The following is a 16,993-nucleotide window of genomic DNA, read 5'->3' on the forward strand; positions in this document are numbered from 1 at the left end:
TGAAAATACAGATATACGTTACACCTTAACAAGTATGAACCCTAAACCTTGAATCATATTTTGGACAACATTTTTAATGATATTTATTGGCAGGTCATTGAAAATAAGATATGTTTATCCATTGATCGTACATTGGAAGCATGACGCTTTGGTATTAGATTTTTAAAATGTACCTTTATTTAAAATGTGTTACTTTTGGGGGGCATTGAATTCAGTTATAGGCAATATGCCATCTTTGGTAACAAGCCCTCAAACCTGCACATGCGCACACAAGGCTAAATTTGTTTTAAATGTTTTTTTGTTTACATTTGGCTATTCAGTAAATATCTTTAATCACTCCTGCAAACCGACAAGTAAACACACATTTTGGTGGATTTTCTTGAGTAGATAAAAGTCGTACTACGCAATTGCAAACAGGAACAGATACAAATAGCTCGATTTTTGGTTTTCAGGGGCTTATTCCAAACTAAATGTATTAACTTGACAGAGTATATTCCGTTATCTCCCTCATAATAGAAATAAAAACCCAGTCTAATGTTTTTCATGGCAGGATATATGTAATATAAACTGATCGAGCGGAGCTTTAAAGCGAAGAAGGAAATGAGAGCGGTACTTCACTTCTTACAACACTCTTTGTTGCGTGAGGGAAGCGTTAACTGGACGGTATTAACGGATTTTAACAAAATAAAGATTGTCTAAGAAAAATTAATACTTTTTTTTCAGGATTATTGTAATGTATTGGCGGAATTTAAAGTAATTTCTGGTGGTGTGGTAGCTTATGTTCAGGATGATGAACCCCAAATTTTTCCGGTCACAACCGGAAGTTGTTGTTGTGCCTGTTTACTTTCGGAGAGCTGCAAGCAAACTGGCGTCGCTCGCAGCATTTCCCCAAAATAATGTGTCACTGTTGATGAAGTTAATGCATTTTATATTATTTCCGGCTGTATTTTCTCTCTCTCTTTTGCGCACCATGGGTCTCGGGGTAACGATACCACTCGTCTTGTTTTGGTGGCCGGGGCTGATGGTCGCGGCGGAAGACGTCGCTCTGGTTGAGGTTTTTCTGGAGCAGCGGCCCGGTGTCAGCGCCCTGCTCCAAGGAGAGGTGCTGGAGGCTAGCAAGAGTTCCGAACCACGGAACCAGGTTGAAGATGAGTTAAAAGGGAACCTGGTGTTGGTGAGTCTGCCTCAGGAATATAATTTATTGTGGTCAGAATGGTGCATTTCTTGTCCTGGGCAGCTGATAAATTGCCTACGTGGAAAATTGAGGAATGTTTTGCTGCAAGAAAGCCATAAGAATCCAATCAAGGGTGTAGAAGTTAGTTTAACATTGGGGGGACACATCTCGGAAACCTGACAGATATGTCATAAATTAATGTGCACAAATGCGCCTGTCACCAATATTGGGAGGGGGACACGGGATTCAAATACTGATTATTTTATCAAAAATAGTCCTGCGATAATACAATTATTCCTACCATTCAACATTGTTAAGATGTTAAGTGATCTGCCTCCTCTACAACGTGTTCAGTAAGCCGTCAACATCAGTTCACAGTTTAATGCATGGATTGTCAGTTACTTGTGTGATTTTAGAGAGGACTGTATTAGTTGTCCCTGCAGGACAGATGTTCAGGCAGTTTTATGTCCTCAGGTACGAGATGAGCAGATGCGAGTAAGTGGAGGGGAAGATGAGCACAACACCAAGAAGCAGGAGCCCTGGATTGGGGTGGTGCCTGTGGAGATGGATGATAGTAAAGCTTCCACGGGGAACCAGGAGTCCTTTACTGATGCAGTAGTTAATAAAGTAAGTAGATTATATGCATTTGGCCCTCTGCCTTTTTTTAAGTGTCTATCATACTTTATTCTGCAATCTTGATGGTAGAAGATGCCCACATGTTCCAAATTGCCCCTCGATAAGTCTCATAGGTGGACTATTTTCCATATAAGCAGTCAGGCAACATATTTTTAGTAAGGGTTTTGGTCTTTGTAACTCTTTGAAACATAACTTTCTTTTGTCTCTACTCAAGATGAAGCGAGCCTTGGTCCTCGGAGCTTCCGCGCTGATCATTCTGGCTCTCAACCAAAACACCGTCAGTGAGGTAAAAGTTCTAAAACCTGAAGTTAAACTGGTCTTTTCTCATGAGCTTTGGTGCTCTTGAAGCTTATGTAGATGTGCTTGTCCATGCATTAACACAATGCAAATGATTAAATCCTTGAGTAAAAGTTGCTTTTTAATGTTAAATACTGTTGCTTTAAGTCATACAAGGTTTTTTTTTTTTAAATAAAATGGAATATCTGGGCCTGAAAATGGGTGGTAATTGTTCAGGTCTTGTGTATAACGTGGAAATCTCTCTATTGTAGATGGATCTGTCTCAGGTTCTGACCAAGCCCATCATTGTTATCCAGACATCGGAGAATGTCACCAGACTGATTGGAGCTCTGATCAGGTACAGAATACCCCAGCTGCACTTCTAAGAGCAACTTTCCCTCGTATGACATGCAGTTTTTCGTGTATCAGAGTTGCATGGAACAGATAACATGCTGAGAATTTTCAAAAGGGCGTAATGCTGTTAGTAAAACTTGTGATGACAGTTCTTTGAAATGCATTGAATCTTCCTCACTGCACTGAACAGCATCAAAGTTAATATTACTGTAATATCAAGTCTAACATCTGATGAGATGGATTTAGCGGTAAAATACAGCTACATTGTCATGTCACTACAGAAAATGTGTTGGTTTTCACACAGTGACAGCACATCAGTTAAGTTGGTGGTCTTTTAATGGGGCCCAGGAAACGTCTGTGTTGACACTGACAAGAATGTGGCCTGGTCACATCTTAGCTGTTTCCCCAATGATCTTCAGAGAAACATTTCCAGCATCAAGTTGAAATACACTGCTCGATACTATAAGGTTATTGAACCACCATTTCTGTGTGGACCGCTTTACCCAAGAGACCTATCTGAAAAAGTTTTCTATCTGAGGAAACAGTTTTAAACAGTTTGTAGGTGCTAAGATACACACACAGCCATTATCAGATGCACTTGTTGATAACAGCTTGTGGCTGAAACGCGCTCATCCTGTTCACAGTAATTATATGACAATGTCAGTGAGTGCTGGTATTCTACATGTTTTAATTCAGTCTGGTTGTGCAGTTCACCATATGCCTGTAGTGCTGAAGGTATTTGTTGGTTCTGATCATCAGCTGATCTTTTCACAGGGGCCTTCGGGCAACAGCAAAAATCACATACGAGACCATCCTGCAGGACAACCTGGTGAGCCCCATACCTGTCAGCTGACTGTGTTTCTCAGTTGTTAGCACCCTCCAGTGGTGAGTGAACAGATGACAGGCCGAGCTGACTGAGCTCATGCTGTGTGTTCGGGCAGGGAGCCACGCTCACGCTGTGGTCCAGCTGCGGTCGATCGAGAGGAGGTCTCTACGGAGAGTGGCAGGGGGTCATCTGCACAGGAGAGACAAACTCTCAGGTCCAGGTGGGAAAGCACAACCAGTCCATCAGCTTTGGTTGAATGTCCTCTTAGTGCTTCTGCAGGGCTCAACTGACTCAGCTGGTTAGACACATCAAAATTAAAGCTTTTATGGTACCAGTTTATACATGACGTCTGACAAACTGAGCTGAGTGAGTAATTCAGTTTAGTCTGAAAACTGTAAAAGTAAGCTGCCGTAATGTTGTTACAGATTAATAAGCAGTGTGTGAGTGTACCTCAAATGAAACAGATGTCTAAGTCTTGTTGCTCCTCTTTAACGGCCTGCAGAAGTACCTGCAGCAGCTGTGGGACACTGTCCTCCTGGTGGCTCTGATCCTCTGCACAGGAGTCATCGTCCAGGCTCGCTGGCAGTACCAAGACCGCCAGCTGAACGACGACTTAGAGGTACTCCATCAACATTGCTGCTATCATCTCAGGGTCTGCTTTTATTTTATTCAGCAGAGATGTTTTACTCTTGAAAATGCCAACATTTCTAATCCATGAACATAACCTTTGACTGATACTGGCAGAAAATATTAGGATTTTCCAGCCTTGGTTCTCATTTCTCTTGTATTTAGGTAGAAGTTATTATATGCACTGAAAATTTGCATCCAACAACAGACTTTTGTCCTACCTGAAGTGGGCAGCAGTCAGAGCGATCTCAGTTTGGAGAATCACATCGATTCCTGAACTAAAGCTCAAACTACATAGAGGTGGGCCACGAGAAGAGGGATTTTAACAACTTAAGCCTCAAAAGATTCGTAGCTGTTTGAGCAAAAGCTTTATTATGAATTTTACACGGCATCACAGTTGTTTAGTTTGTCACTGTATTTTCCCAGCTGTAGAACATCTGTGTAGCTAAATGGTCCGTAATCCATTCCAACATGGTCCCGGTTACTGCACCATTTAGCAACATAGATTATTTTAGACACTAAGCAAATTCAACAATTTGTTTCCACAATGTCCATAAATGTCAGGTTCAAAAGAAGATTTCACTCTTTGGAAGAGTTATACGTGTCCAGACATGCACATCAGATGCAGTTTAAATTCTGTGAGAACTTCTTTTATTTATAGCCTCTGGCATGTATTGGGAGTGGGTTTGTGTCCCCACACACACAAAGGGTACATTGATCTTGAAACATTACGTGATGTTATGCTGCTGTGTTGTTTTCTTCAGCTCCTTCCTAAACAGGATGTTCTGAAGAGAATGTCATCACTGCAGACCAAAATGTATCGTCAGCCCAAACCCTGGTGCGACCCGTCACAGCCCATAGAGACGGACAACTGTGCCGTCTGCCTGGAGCCGTTCAACAACAACCAGGTCAGCGCTGCATTACCTCTGCTGATGATGTTAAAATGTGGTACCGCTTCACATTTTTCTTTTGACGTTTCGTATGTCTTGTTGCGTCAGTGCTTGCGGGTGCTGCCATGTCTCCATGAGTACCACAGAGACTGTGTGGACCCCTGGCTGTTGCTGCATCACACCTGTCCTCTGTGCAAACGCAGCATCCTCAGTGAGTTCAAGCCCACTGTCACAAATGGTTTTCTTGTGTTAAAGTGCCTATTTTAGTGTGTTTTGTTCATTCACTGTTATTCTTTTTTTCATGACTTAAATTGATTAAAAGTTCTACAAAAGGCCAGCAACGGGTAGCTCTGCCAGTCCTTTTCCTCTTATCTGACATGAAGCAACAATCATGTTGAAAGTCAGTTTTAAAAATTCCCTTTCTGTTATCATTTCATGTCTGCCTACTATAAAATGTCATATCAATTCAGATTAAATACATTCTTATAGTAGAAGCCAATGAAATGAATAAACATCTTAGAAATTAAAATCTTTATACAACAGCTTTTATTTCATGATAATTATTTATTTCAGTTGATTTTTTTTTAATTTTCTAATGTCACATTTATTTCCCAGCTCTATTTTTCTATTTTCTTACATTCAAATTAGGTCACGTGGTGATCTAGTCTCTGTTTAACACATTTAATTATTCAAAAGTTGTTTGTCTCTGACTTGCACATATCTCACCCTTACATGTTGTATAACTTTTATGGTGATATGGGCAGAAGTATGTTGACTCTGGAATAGTGCTGCTGCTTTTCCTCACTCAGGTGACGGCGCCCTGTCATATGAATATAAAAATTGCATAATTAAAAGAGCTGGGAAATAAATGTGACTCTGAAAAAGTGCTCTGAGATGCATGCAGAATTATAAAAAAACCCCAGATATGATTAAAACTGATTTCTTTAATATTTACTAAAATGGCATTTCGATAATCTATCATCTTTTTATAAGAGTGCAAAAATGTAAACGAATAGTAGTTTCCAAATGGTCTTTCCTCTCATTTTGAACTCTACAGGCAGCATCTGCAAAGACAGTTAACGGTGGGCTCACCTCCGACACTGCAGCAGCAGCTCTAGGAGTCATCTCTGGCCTCAACTTTGTTGACGCTCCAATAGTCCTTCTCTTTGGTTTTAAAACTGATCTCACCTCAGCACTTCCTCCTCCCTGCAGTGGATTGTGGGAGCAAATTAAACGTCTCGCAGCAGCTGACCAGATGTCAGATTTTAGCCTCTATGCTCCTGATGGTTCTCACAGACACACTGTGGTAGTATTAACACAATACTATGAAGAACTATGATGGTACTGTTGTTTGTGTGTGTGTGCGTGTGAGAGAGAGAGAGAAGTATTTCCTCCTGGGAACCTGTCACTTTAAAACTATTGAAATATTTCTATGTGTGATCTACACAAGTGAAAATGTGTTTCTCTGTGGACAGCTAATGCAAAATATTACTTTAATGAGTTAGTTTGTGCATAAAATTCAGTGCTTTGTGCTTTAAGCATGAACACGTTCATCATCAGCCCAGCGCAACTGTTCACCATCGGTCCAATGGTTGTCAAGAACCAACATGCAGGTGAACTATCTGAACGTATAGTATATATATATATATATTACAGAAGTTCTGTAGTTGTAGTCCAGGAGTCATTGTGTAGCAGCTGACATGGAAAACCTGTTACACTTGCCCTTAACTCACCTTATGACTTAACTCTGTAGTGGAAACCCAAACCACAAAAGCACTTCCGAAACTTTATGACTTGAGATTTGTATCTTACAGTAGCTAATCTATTTTATTTTTTTAAGATGAAACAGGTGGATTGGCTTAACCTAAAAAAAAAAGTTCTGACCTGACTTTTTGCTGCTTTAAAGGTCCACTGGTGTCAAATGAAAATCTTAACACAAAGGGGGGCACACGAGTGCAGTCGCAACAAATTGCTGGCTGCATGGGTATCTCCTGCAATATGCGTTTAAAATCTTCATTTCAATTTAAATTAATACTTTTCAGAAAATTTACTGTTTTGCCTTCCTGAGAAGGTAGCGCTCTTGTTTCTATGAGGCCCAGCATAAACAGTCAGACACTTGTTAGTCAGGCTGTGTTCTAACATAACTGTCCAAATTCCCCTTCCTGTATTTCTTAAACTCACTAATAAATGCATTAATTTGAAAGGAATTAATCCATAAAAACCCTAAAAGTTAGAGTGTGAGTGTTGGAGCAGCTAGCTTGGAGCTGGCTTGAAGCTAAAAAGGAGAATCCTGGAGGTTAATTTCCTCTGCACGTCACAGCTACAATTTTCTACAGTAGTTCTATATTTTCACAAGCTTAAGGCCGAGCAACAAGGTACAATTCCAGCACATTAAAGCTGTTACTTACCAGGTTTGGATGATCAGTATATATGTCACCAAGAGTGCGGCAGTACTCTGAAGTACCTCCAGTGAAGTCACAGTTCTTTAAACTGTGAGAGAGAAGAGTCTAATCCAGTTGCTTTTTGTCAAAAATGACTCAAACTTGAAGTATGTCAAAAACATTGCGTTATTTATTTTTTAAGTTTTTGCTATGTGAACTCCAAAAAGCAATTACATATGCCTTTGTTACAAAATGCTCTGATATTTTTCTTCATAGAAAATAGTCTGTGCATGGCGACATGTCGCAGGTTTCCCCACAGCGCGTCTGAGGCGTGAGGTCCCTCGTTACAGCATGTGCTTCCAAACACAAACGGCATCGTAATGAGATGGTCATAGAGCAGGTTCTATTTGTTTTGTTTCTGTGAAGGCTGGACAACAGTGGTGCATGCACTTGAACATGACACGCAAACAGCCTTCTCACATGCTCATAAGGATGAGCAGTAAGAGCAGTGCAGTCTGCCACTGATGTTCAGACTTGATCATCTGGTTAGTAATTGTTCTTCCAGCTAAAGAGGGAACTGTACTCTCTTCGAAACCCTAGATTTCACTTCCTTTTATTCCTATGTAGGTTATTTGTTGATGATGATGTCAAAGAATATTAATTCAATCACTCTGGATCTCAATAAAGACATTTGTTACTTGGCAAAAATCAAGGTCTCATTCTTTGTCGTCGGTCGCTGGCTCACACTCAGAACTTTGGTTTTTAATGAGCTACGAAAGAAAATCATTTGGGACAAAGAACTGACTGTGCTTCAGGCTCAAATGCTAAAAGCAGGTGTTTGGTTTCAAACATTTCACCTAGCATCCTGGCATCCTGTCACACAAAGACTGTCTGAAAACTAATCCAACTAATGCTGTGGTGGCTTCCGCAGCTACTACAGGGCTGAAACGTGTCCAAGAGTCACCACCAGCTAACAAGAACACGGATCCTTCTTCCACTTAAGTCACCCCTCGTTACCCTTCCTGCCGTCTCTCTCTCCTCCCCATCAGGATGTTTGGTTCGAGCAGCCTGACATCACACAGGTCAGGAGGGGATCATGCCTTTGTTCCTCTTGCGGTCGGCCATGCTGCGCCGGTTGTGGTTGGCTACACGGTTCTTGTTGGTCTCCTTTTTGCGTCGGTCCAGGAATGTCTCCAGGGTTTGTCCTTGGCCTTTGGGTCGGCCCACCACCTTACTGGGACGCTCAGGCTGGATGCTGAAAGTGGAGGATGAACACAAGACAGTGTTTATATCTTGAACTTGTCTCACGTCCCATGTTTGCTGAAACACACACTAGACCCATAAAGAAGTAAAAATATATAATTTGATAGGAAAACATTTTGGATGAACAGAGAGAGATTGTGTTTCTACCCTTTCCTCTGCTGCATGCCGGCTCTTTTAGCTTCAGCCCTCTCCCTCAGCAGAGCCGGGTCCTGCACAAACTGGTCCCTGTTTGTATTGTTCTGTAACACAAAATAGAGCCAGTGAGTCAATATAATCACACGCTGGTACTGCAATTTTAATCCATGACTTCTAATGACATTAAAAAATGATAGTCTGCCATAATTCAGATCACTTTGGTTTGACAAACAATATGCAAAAGCCTTGTATGCTTTTTACAATCAACTTTGAATTTTTAGGTGGCAAATAGTAACTTTTTAGTCTTCACACATCTTCACGGACTGGCTGCACGTGACCTTCGTACCTGTAAAGCATTCTCTTGTTCATCATCGTCATCACCCTCATCCTCATCCTCTGCTTTAGTTCCTTTTCTTAGTACCTGTGGGATTGTAAAAGGCCTGCAAGAGAACAAAAAAGAACTTTCAGATTCTGCTTTACTGCAACTTTTTTTCAAATTACCTTACCACTAAATTTACCAGAAAGAATGTACCTTCTATTGAGTAAACTGTCTCCATCCAGGTCATTAGCTCCCACTTGGTTCACGTCGTAGGTGTCATCGTACTCATCGTCATAGTCATCCAGGTCGTACGCAGCGGATTCTCCCGGTTCAATGATGACTTCGTCCACCACCGTCTCATAAGCTCGATAGCGAGCTCTTTGCTCCTCTATGTGCTGCTTGTCATTCAGTATCTCTCGAGCGCTCTCGCCTTTCCTGCAGAATCAAGAAAACAGAGACAAATATAAATGTACTTTCTGTCACCACGTGCAAACTGCTGGTTTGTGAAATGACTTGCACTGTGTGACACTTTTTAATCTTTTTTAATTATCATGTGTACTTTGTGTGCCGTACCTCCTGCCCTTCCAGATACGGGACATATCCACCTGGTCCCTGCGGAACACGTCAAACTCGTCATCATCAAAGACGTTGGATCTGTTGTTCAGAACAACTGGAAGCTCCTCCTTCACCGGCCTGTAAATGTGGGAGAAGTGCTTCATGAAAAACCTTGTTAAAAAAGATTGCACCTAGCCAAAAATCATTTGAATAGATATCAAACACACACCATTTTCTACTTCTTAGTATAGTATATATATGCACACTTCAAAAAGATATATATATAAAAAAAAAAAAAAAAAAAAAAAAAAAACTGAAGCCATAAAACATTTGAGGCCGTGTGCTCATTAATGCTGCAAGTCTGTTCTGTTATAATCCAAAAGTGTTCCGACTGTCCCTGCACACTTCAATGCTGCCGCACATTTGTACAAATAAGCTTGTGTGCTTGCTCTCCACAGTAAGAGGACACTATGTGCTCACAATTTCTTTCAAAATAAATAGAAAACAGTCAAACTCCAGGAGCACAATCCACAATATCGTCTTCACATGAATGAGTAAAGGTGCATGCGTGGTGTCACCTTGGCATGGCTCGGTCCAGTTTTTCCAGGTTGGGGGCTAACCGGTCCTCCAGGATGTTGTTGATGACCAGCTCAGTGCTGTAGTTGTACTCCTGCAGGCATGCCATCAGGAAGCCTTCCCCCAAATCAGGCAGCAGGTCTCTGATGCAGGACAGGAGAGACTCCAGCTCCGCCTGGCTCACCGGACACACTGCACCCTGAAAACACACCAGTAACAGTGGGAAATGGAGGTAAGCTCTCAGAGGTAGGATGGGTCAGTTCTCCCCCTGCAGTTACATGTGGCTCAAACTCCAACGTCAGTTTTATTCTTTGCTATTCTATGCCATGCCTCAGATAAAGCACTTTCATTCTTGATCACCCACCGTGGAGAGTTGGCTGAAAACATACTGTAAAAACACAAATACAACTTTTCTGTGAACAAATATCATTTAGATTAACTGATGCTTTGCTGAAATACTTTTACATCCTACTGCATCCTAAATAAATGTCAAACATACTCTCATGTATTAGGTCTTGATGCTGCAGCAAAGGGAAAACTGCATTTTATTTATTTTGATCATGAACAAAAAGTATTTAAGAATTTATTTTTATTTATTTTATATATTTGTTTATTTACTATTCTGTTGGTAGAACATTCTGCAGATGCACTGATAGAAAACTAATTGTTCACAGCCAACATGCAACCCCCCTTATGTATGTTTTTAAGAAAACAAAGAGATGGCATCGTCTGTGAAAAGAATTCTGTCAGAGAGCTTTTAAAAGAAATAAAATAATCACAGAGCTCACATTGTTTCCTTTCCGGGGAACGTCCAGCATGGCCTCTGCGCCCTGAGGGTCCTCTCTTCTTCCTCTCAGGTCAGGGACCTCCTGAGGTTTAAAGCCACCAGAGGAGGCGGCTGCTGCACCGCCCTCTGCTCTCTGATTGTCAGAAAATGATGGTGAGGCTCTGCTGTGAAGGTGGCTCTGTGGTTTCTGGCGACCCACGCAGTCCCAGGCGCTTTCCACGCCCTGGAGCAAGTAGGACGTCCTTGTTTCATCACTGAAGGAAAAAGGCAGTTAAGGAACTAGTACTAGACTTGCTTTGAGAAACCATTTAAACTTAGAAAAATCAGTTTAAACAGTTAATATATTGATTTAAAAAATTGAAAATGTGGTTGTGATGCATTTTTCTAAAGCCAGTAGTCCAAAACACAATAAAATCTGATATATTACATTACAAAACCAAAGGGACACATCACATAATCCTAAACATTGGAGGATAATCATGTGTGCACATCCTTAAACTGACCTCCCTAATGACCTTTAAATAGTAAAAATGTTTAATATTTACATTTCTGATTAAGTTCAACACTTATTTGCAGTATATTAGCCCTAAAAATCTGCACAAAGGTGCTGCTGCAAAGTTGACAAATGGATACATGACTGGCAAGGCTTGATGTAGGAGGCTGATGTCTTCTGCGATGGGAAAATGCTCATCATAGTCTGCCAAGAACCTGAAAGGACAAGCGAAAATTCTAATGTTATTCACTCTAAAAATGAATAAAGACTTTAACATGTGTACTTAAAGCCAAAACTGATCAGAAAGCTATTCTTCATCCATTTTCTTATTGCTTTTTTAAAAGAAAAACAAACCCAAAGAAGCAACACTTTTCAGATTTAAGAAATAACTCAAAAAACCTTTCACAGAAGCGCAAAGATTTTAAATATTTTTCTGACCTTTTTTCGGGTAAAAATGAGGTGAAATGTTGCAGAAGATCCTCCGCAAACGTCTGCATATTCTCTCTCCTGCGAGGCAACAAAAGTTTGCATAATTAAGATGTGTCATATAGGTTTCAGGTTCAGTGGGTAGCTTGTTGAGTTTGATGGTCTCACCCCTCCAGGATTGGTTGTAAGCAGGTGTGGTGCAGCAGCAGGTGAGCCATCTCCACCATCTTACGACAGGAGTGACTCAGCCTCTTCCACAAGTTCTCCTGCAGACTACAGGAGATGTTGGACATTAGTTCAATACGACACCTGCTTGTGGAGTGGACAGTCCTTGTTTGAGAATCAAACCCCTTCGGCAGATACTCACCTTTTATCGTCAAAGTTTCTCTTCCTAACCGCTTTCTCCAGGTCAGGCACAGCAGTCTCATAAAATGAGGTCAGTCTGCAAACAGAGAACACATAATGTTCAGAAAATAATTCTATGGCAATACACCACACTGTGAACGCTGAGCAATGATGATGATGCCAGTCGAGTTCTTCATCTGCCTACCTGCTGAGGAAAGCGTGGGATTGGAAGCTGGAGCAGGCTGCAGGGAAGATGTCCTGGAAGGCATGGATGGTGGTGGTCGAGTCACACAGATACAAAATGATATCTGCTAGTTCCTAGGATGTGGAATGCAGCGTACAGGTCAGGAGGAGAGTACAGAGCACAACAGTGGGTGTGAAACTGCATACAATCCAGAACTGATGACATGTAAAGCAGAACAGCCGCTGCAGCCAAAGTGGCTAAAAAAATTATTACAGCACATCTGTGCTTTTATGTTTGAGTACTGGATGTGTGAAAGTTTCATTATTACTCTGCTAGATGCTGCACTGACAGTTTTAAATGCTCTCTGAACCAAATACAGAACAAACAAAAAGCCAGTGAGCTTCTAGTAATGTTCTGCATTCATTTTCTGCCATCCAGGCTCTAAAATGTTAAATAAAAAGGTTTTCAGTTGTCCAGTGGTTCCAGTGGTTGAGAATGATGTGGATATGAATATGGCAACAAAATTTCATGCAGTTTGGCCAGCTTGATAAGCTGCACAATGACACGCTGAAAAGTGTTTTATAGTTCAGTGTTTCAAATAAAGAAAAACAACATTCTTTTCAAATCTTTGAAGCTAACAAGAAAAAGCTTAAAGTGATCAGACTGTTTCATGCTACATAAATATCCTCTTTCACTGACATGCTTTTCATGAAGTTGCTTTTCGGTAAAAAGTCAAACAGAACAGTTTAAATCACAAGAAGAAAGAGGCTCATTGAATGGTTGGGAGGTGGTGCTTTTAAATGTAAAACCTAACCTGAATGAAAAGGTTTTCTCATCAACTACAGATTAACTTGACTTTTTCTGACTTGTGCTACAACTCATGAGCGCTACATGTTGCGTGCGGAAGTCTGACCTGCTGGCTCATGGTCATGGCTGTGGGTTGTTTGTGAGCATTCAGCTTCATTGGCTCCATGGCGGCGGCTCCATCACACTGATGACCACACTTGTCCAGGACGGTGTCAAACACCTGAAGTTCATGACAAACAAAAGGATAGAATTACATTAGAAAAATCTGACAAGAAATATATACATACATTATCTATATATATATATATATAGATAGATAGATAGATAGACAGACAGAGAGAGAGAAATGTACAACCGTAATGTAAAAATCTCACCAGTAACACAGTGGGTACAGTCTCATCCAGGTCATTGTAGTAGGACGGCTGCTGGGTGAAAATGTTCTCTGAAAGGTCAAAATTACAAAAGTCAACAGAGGCTAAAAACGAACAAAAATGACTAATAAAAACAACAGCTCACCTATCATTTTATGCAGCAGCTGGCTGTTGCCCTTTCCAAAGAGCACACAGAGATCCAAAATTTTGGGAATGTCAAACAGAAAATTGTCGTAGATAATTTCTCCAAACACGGCAGGGGTGAAGAAGTTTTCCTACAGGAAGTGGAAGGCCTCAGAATGTTCTACTTTGTTATGATATAATACAGTATTCTTCATTTTACATCAGCAAAAGTGAGATAAAAGTTGATTAATCTCTCTGGCTTCTACCTTAGATTCTTTGTGTGTGGCCATCCTGAGGAAGGTCAAGAAGACCGCCCTGTGGACGCCACGTTGTACGTCAGCAACCGCCGGGGAAGGAGGAAGGACGGCGAGGTCGAGACCACGAGGAGCGTGATGAAGGTACGAGTCTAAACATCTCTGCAGTGACTCGTCAAACACAACCTGGTGCAAAACCATGGCAGGGAGGGGAGGGTTAAAAAATGTACTCAACATTCCACAACATTTTGTGCAGGCTTTGTTGACCTTTCACTGCCTGCATTATGAACATGCCCACTCGTCAACATCTGTACCTGACACCAGAACTTGTCGTGGGGCAGTGCAAGCAGCCATTCCAGATCCTCTAAGATGAATTTGGCATGTTCCAAAAATTCCTCCACCTCAGCGGGAGAGTAACCTTCTGGAGGAGGTTTGTAAGGCACAAAACAGCGCTCCTCCTTCCTGTCCGGGTGCTGCAGGGAAACAAATCTTTGTTAGTCAGGTTACTCCTGGAACATCACAAACTGTTGTGAAAGCTGAACATTTGCATACAGGCATCAGGAAATGACTCACCAGCGCCGGCAGCGTGCGCTGCTTTCCCAGCGGGCCAGCCTCAGTCACCTGCTGCTCATCCAGTGGCACGCGAGCACAGGCCATCGCTGCTCCCTCTCTAGTTTACCTAAAGAACCATGGCAACAAAAAATGTTTGTGATGAAGGAATTTTTGTATTTCTTATTCCATCTACAGTTATTTTGGTTGTAGAATCGTGCCAGTGTTTGTACTGGAACTTTTTTAAGGCCTGTGGTTCACAGTTCAGAGTTCTGTGTCAGGTGGCTCTCTTATAATATGCATGACAACTAATGCTCCAGAGCAGTTTATCCTCAGAGCAGCAGCTTAAATTGTCTATAAAAACAGCTGTCCTTTCAGCGATTCTCCTCTTGATTTAACAGACAGCCAAATCAGACTGAGACAACATTTAAATTCCTCCGAAACCTGACATTTGACTGACGTTGAAATAATCATCAGTTTATCAAATAACTGACTGAAAATCTGTAAAGTGTTGGTAAGTAAATGTAAACGCTAATCAAACACTGGGGGTACGTTTTCAATAGCTTGTTGCTGGAAATCTAATACAGATTAGAAGGTAAATCTGAAAAAAATCTAAATCTCAATTTCAGATTACAGTCAAAGGGAAAATAATTTCACTTAGATTTGGCCTGAGACTGAGGTAATTTTAACATTATTCAGAGACAGTGTCAAAGCTGAGTGCACTTCTCAAGTTTCAAGTTAAAAGTTTAAGATCTTTGTACTGTTCGATCGAAATAGCAGACACATAAATTGACTTACTGCTCATTATTACTATATCCAGAACTGATTTTTATATTCTTCACAGCTCTCCCTTCATACAACCTGCTCTGTTAGACTATTTCCTGCAGCACAATTGCCAAATAACGTGTTACGTTAATTACAAAGATCTGATCCACAGTTTAAGTTTTCTTAAACCAGTTTACACAAAGAAAGCCCGGCTGCGTTGAACTTGCCTCGTCGTACATCCCTTATATCGGCAAACTGTCACATTTTAAATGCGTTTTCTTTAGACTTTGATACATTAAAACATTTTTACTAAAGCCTTTTAAAACCTAAACATTTTCGGGAAAACTTAAAATTTTTCCTTAAAACTCTTTTCTTTAGCCTCAGGCAAAACATAAAAACAATTCTAGTTAGGTTAAACATTTGTTGTGTTTTTTGGATTTATTTTCATATCAATTTAATCGCAATTCCTATGTGAAGAACATGGTTACAATTTGTTGACAGAAGAGAATCGTTAGTAATGATGGAATTAATCAAAACATGTTTAACAACCGCAACTTTTGTCAAAAGTTTAAGAAAAACTGTTTAGGCAAGTCTGTACAAGTCTGTAGTTAAATTGCCTATTGTGAAGCTAAACCTGTCTGATTACAGTATACATTATACAGCTAATTGTTTGGCTTATATATTAACAAAGAACTAATCTAATGTCAACAAAACGTTCACAGAGATAAAAGTTAACGTCACCAAATGTCCTGCTAACTGGGTGCAATACACTGAGCTGACACCTTTTCAGCTTCTCAGCTTTTCAGCAGATTAAAACGACAAGAGATATTTTATATTTTAAAAATAGCAGCCGATTATTTCTACGACGACTAACAAATCGATTAATTATTTTAGCCATGTAGCATGGCCACATACCGGTTAATTCAGATATGTATTTGTAGAGAATCCAACAAGAAGCCTGGAGTCTGACAAGATAGCAAGCTATGTTAACGTTAGCTAATAAGATAATCAAACCATGCAGAGTTAAGAACTGACCTATTAAAGATTACATTTTACAACACCTTAAGACCAGTAACGTACAGCGAAATGGCAAAGTTATGACTTCGTTTTGACCACGTATTAATTTCAGAAAAACTGTTAGCTGCACGGTTCAACAACGTCAATGAATGAACACGTAAACGTGGCTAACCAGCCGGTAACTTTAAAGCTGTCGACTCATAACTCATCAGAAATAACGTTACACGGAATAATTGCAATAAAGCTGCTTACGGCTTAACGTGACAGTCTATACTTCCTTCTAGCCATCCCATCAAAGTCGACAGTTTTCAACAGTTTCTGTTTCCAGGCGTTTTCTAACCACCTGCTTTCAACAGGAAATGACGTACTTTGTTTTTCCTTCGGCGTGACGCAGTACAGCAGCTGCTCACTTCTCTCTGTCTCCCCCTAGTGGAAAACGTTGGCTACAGTGCTGAGGAAAATATTATTTTCCTCTTACAGCTTTACTGTTTACTTTTAAGAAAAAAGATTTTAACCCAGTAGGCAACATAAAAATATTCAAATATAACATCACTTGAATAGCATAAAGATTAAACTGGAAGTATTCCATCTTTTGTTAGCCTCGGTCTTAAAAAAAATCTCTTTGGAGTTGGGGTCGTTTTTTTGGAAAAAAAAGAAAACACAGCTCTACCAAAGTGATTTATTTTCCCTCCCACATTGTTTAAGTATATGTTCAAACTACAAAATATGACTAAAGCAAAGAAATGAGAGAATATGAACTTTAAGAACGTTTTTTGTTTTTATTCTTTCATTAATCAGTGCAACACTTCTCAGATTTATCTGTTGTCAAAGCTGTATATAAAATATTTCAGCAGCAACAG

The 16,993-nt window shown here is 40.4% G+C and overlaps 2 protein-coding genes across 2 annotated transcripts; one reads left to right on the forward strand and one right to left on the reverse strand.

Annotated features, from left to right (window-relative positions):
• The first annotated feature begins 806 nt into the window (after positions 1-806).
• rnf215 (ring finger protein 215) lies at positions 807-7,872 on the forward strand. Its single transcript, XM_072387317.1, has 10 exons — positions 807-1,174; positions 1,649-1,801; positions 2,025-2,096; positions 2,359-2,444; positions 3,215-3,269; positions 3,382-3,486; positions 3,769-3,885; positions 4,658-4,801; positions 4,892-4,994; positions 5,841-7,872. Exons 1-10 carry the CDS (start codon positions 911-913, stop codon positions 5,861-5,863), a joined length of 1,122 nt encoding a protein of 373 aa, XP_072243418.1. The 5' UTR covers positions 807-910; the 3' UTR covers positions 5,864-7,872.
• Positions 7,327-16,488, reverse strand: ascc2 (activating signal cointegrator 1 complex subunit 2). Its single transcript, XM_072387316.1, has 19 exons — positions 16,386-16,488; positions 14,376-14,481; positions 14,117-14,275; positions 13,815-13,988; positions 13,571-13,700; positions 13,429-13,496; positions 13,161-13,274; positions 12,269-12,381; positions 12,086-12,160; positions 11,887-11,991; positions 11,731-11,799; positions 11,433-11,507; positions 10,801-11,053; positions 10,015-10,211; positions 9,455-9,574; positions 9,095-9,316; positions 8,909-9,002; positions 8,575-8,666; positions 7,327-8,419 (listed from the first exon to the last, which is right to left on the reverse strand). The coding sequence occupies exons 2-19, from the start codon at positions 14,457-14,459 to the stop codon at positions 8,248-8,250; spliced, it is 2,316 nt and encodes a 771-aa protein (XP_072243417.1). The 5' UTR covers positions 14,460-14,481; positions 16,386-16,488; the 3' UTR covers positions 7,327-8,247.
• Between the last annotated feature and the right edge of the window lie 505 nt (positions 16,489-16,993).

The sequence above is a fragment of the Leuresthes tenuis genome, unplaced genomic scaffold, assembly GCF_036924035.1.
Source record: "Leuresthes tenuis unplaced genomic scaffold, fLeuTen1.0.hap1 SCAF_6, whole genome shotgun sequence".
NCBI classification, from domain to species: domain Eukaryota; kingdom Metazoa; phylum Chordata; class Actinopteri; order Atheriniformes; family Atherinopsidae; genus Leuresthes; species Leuresthes tenuis.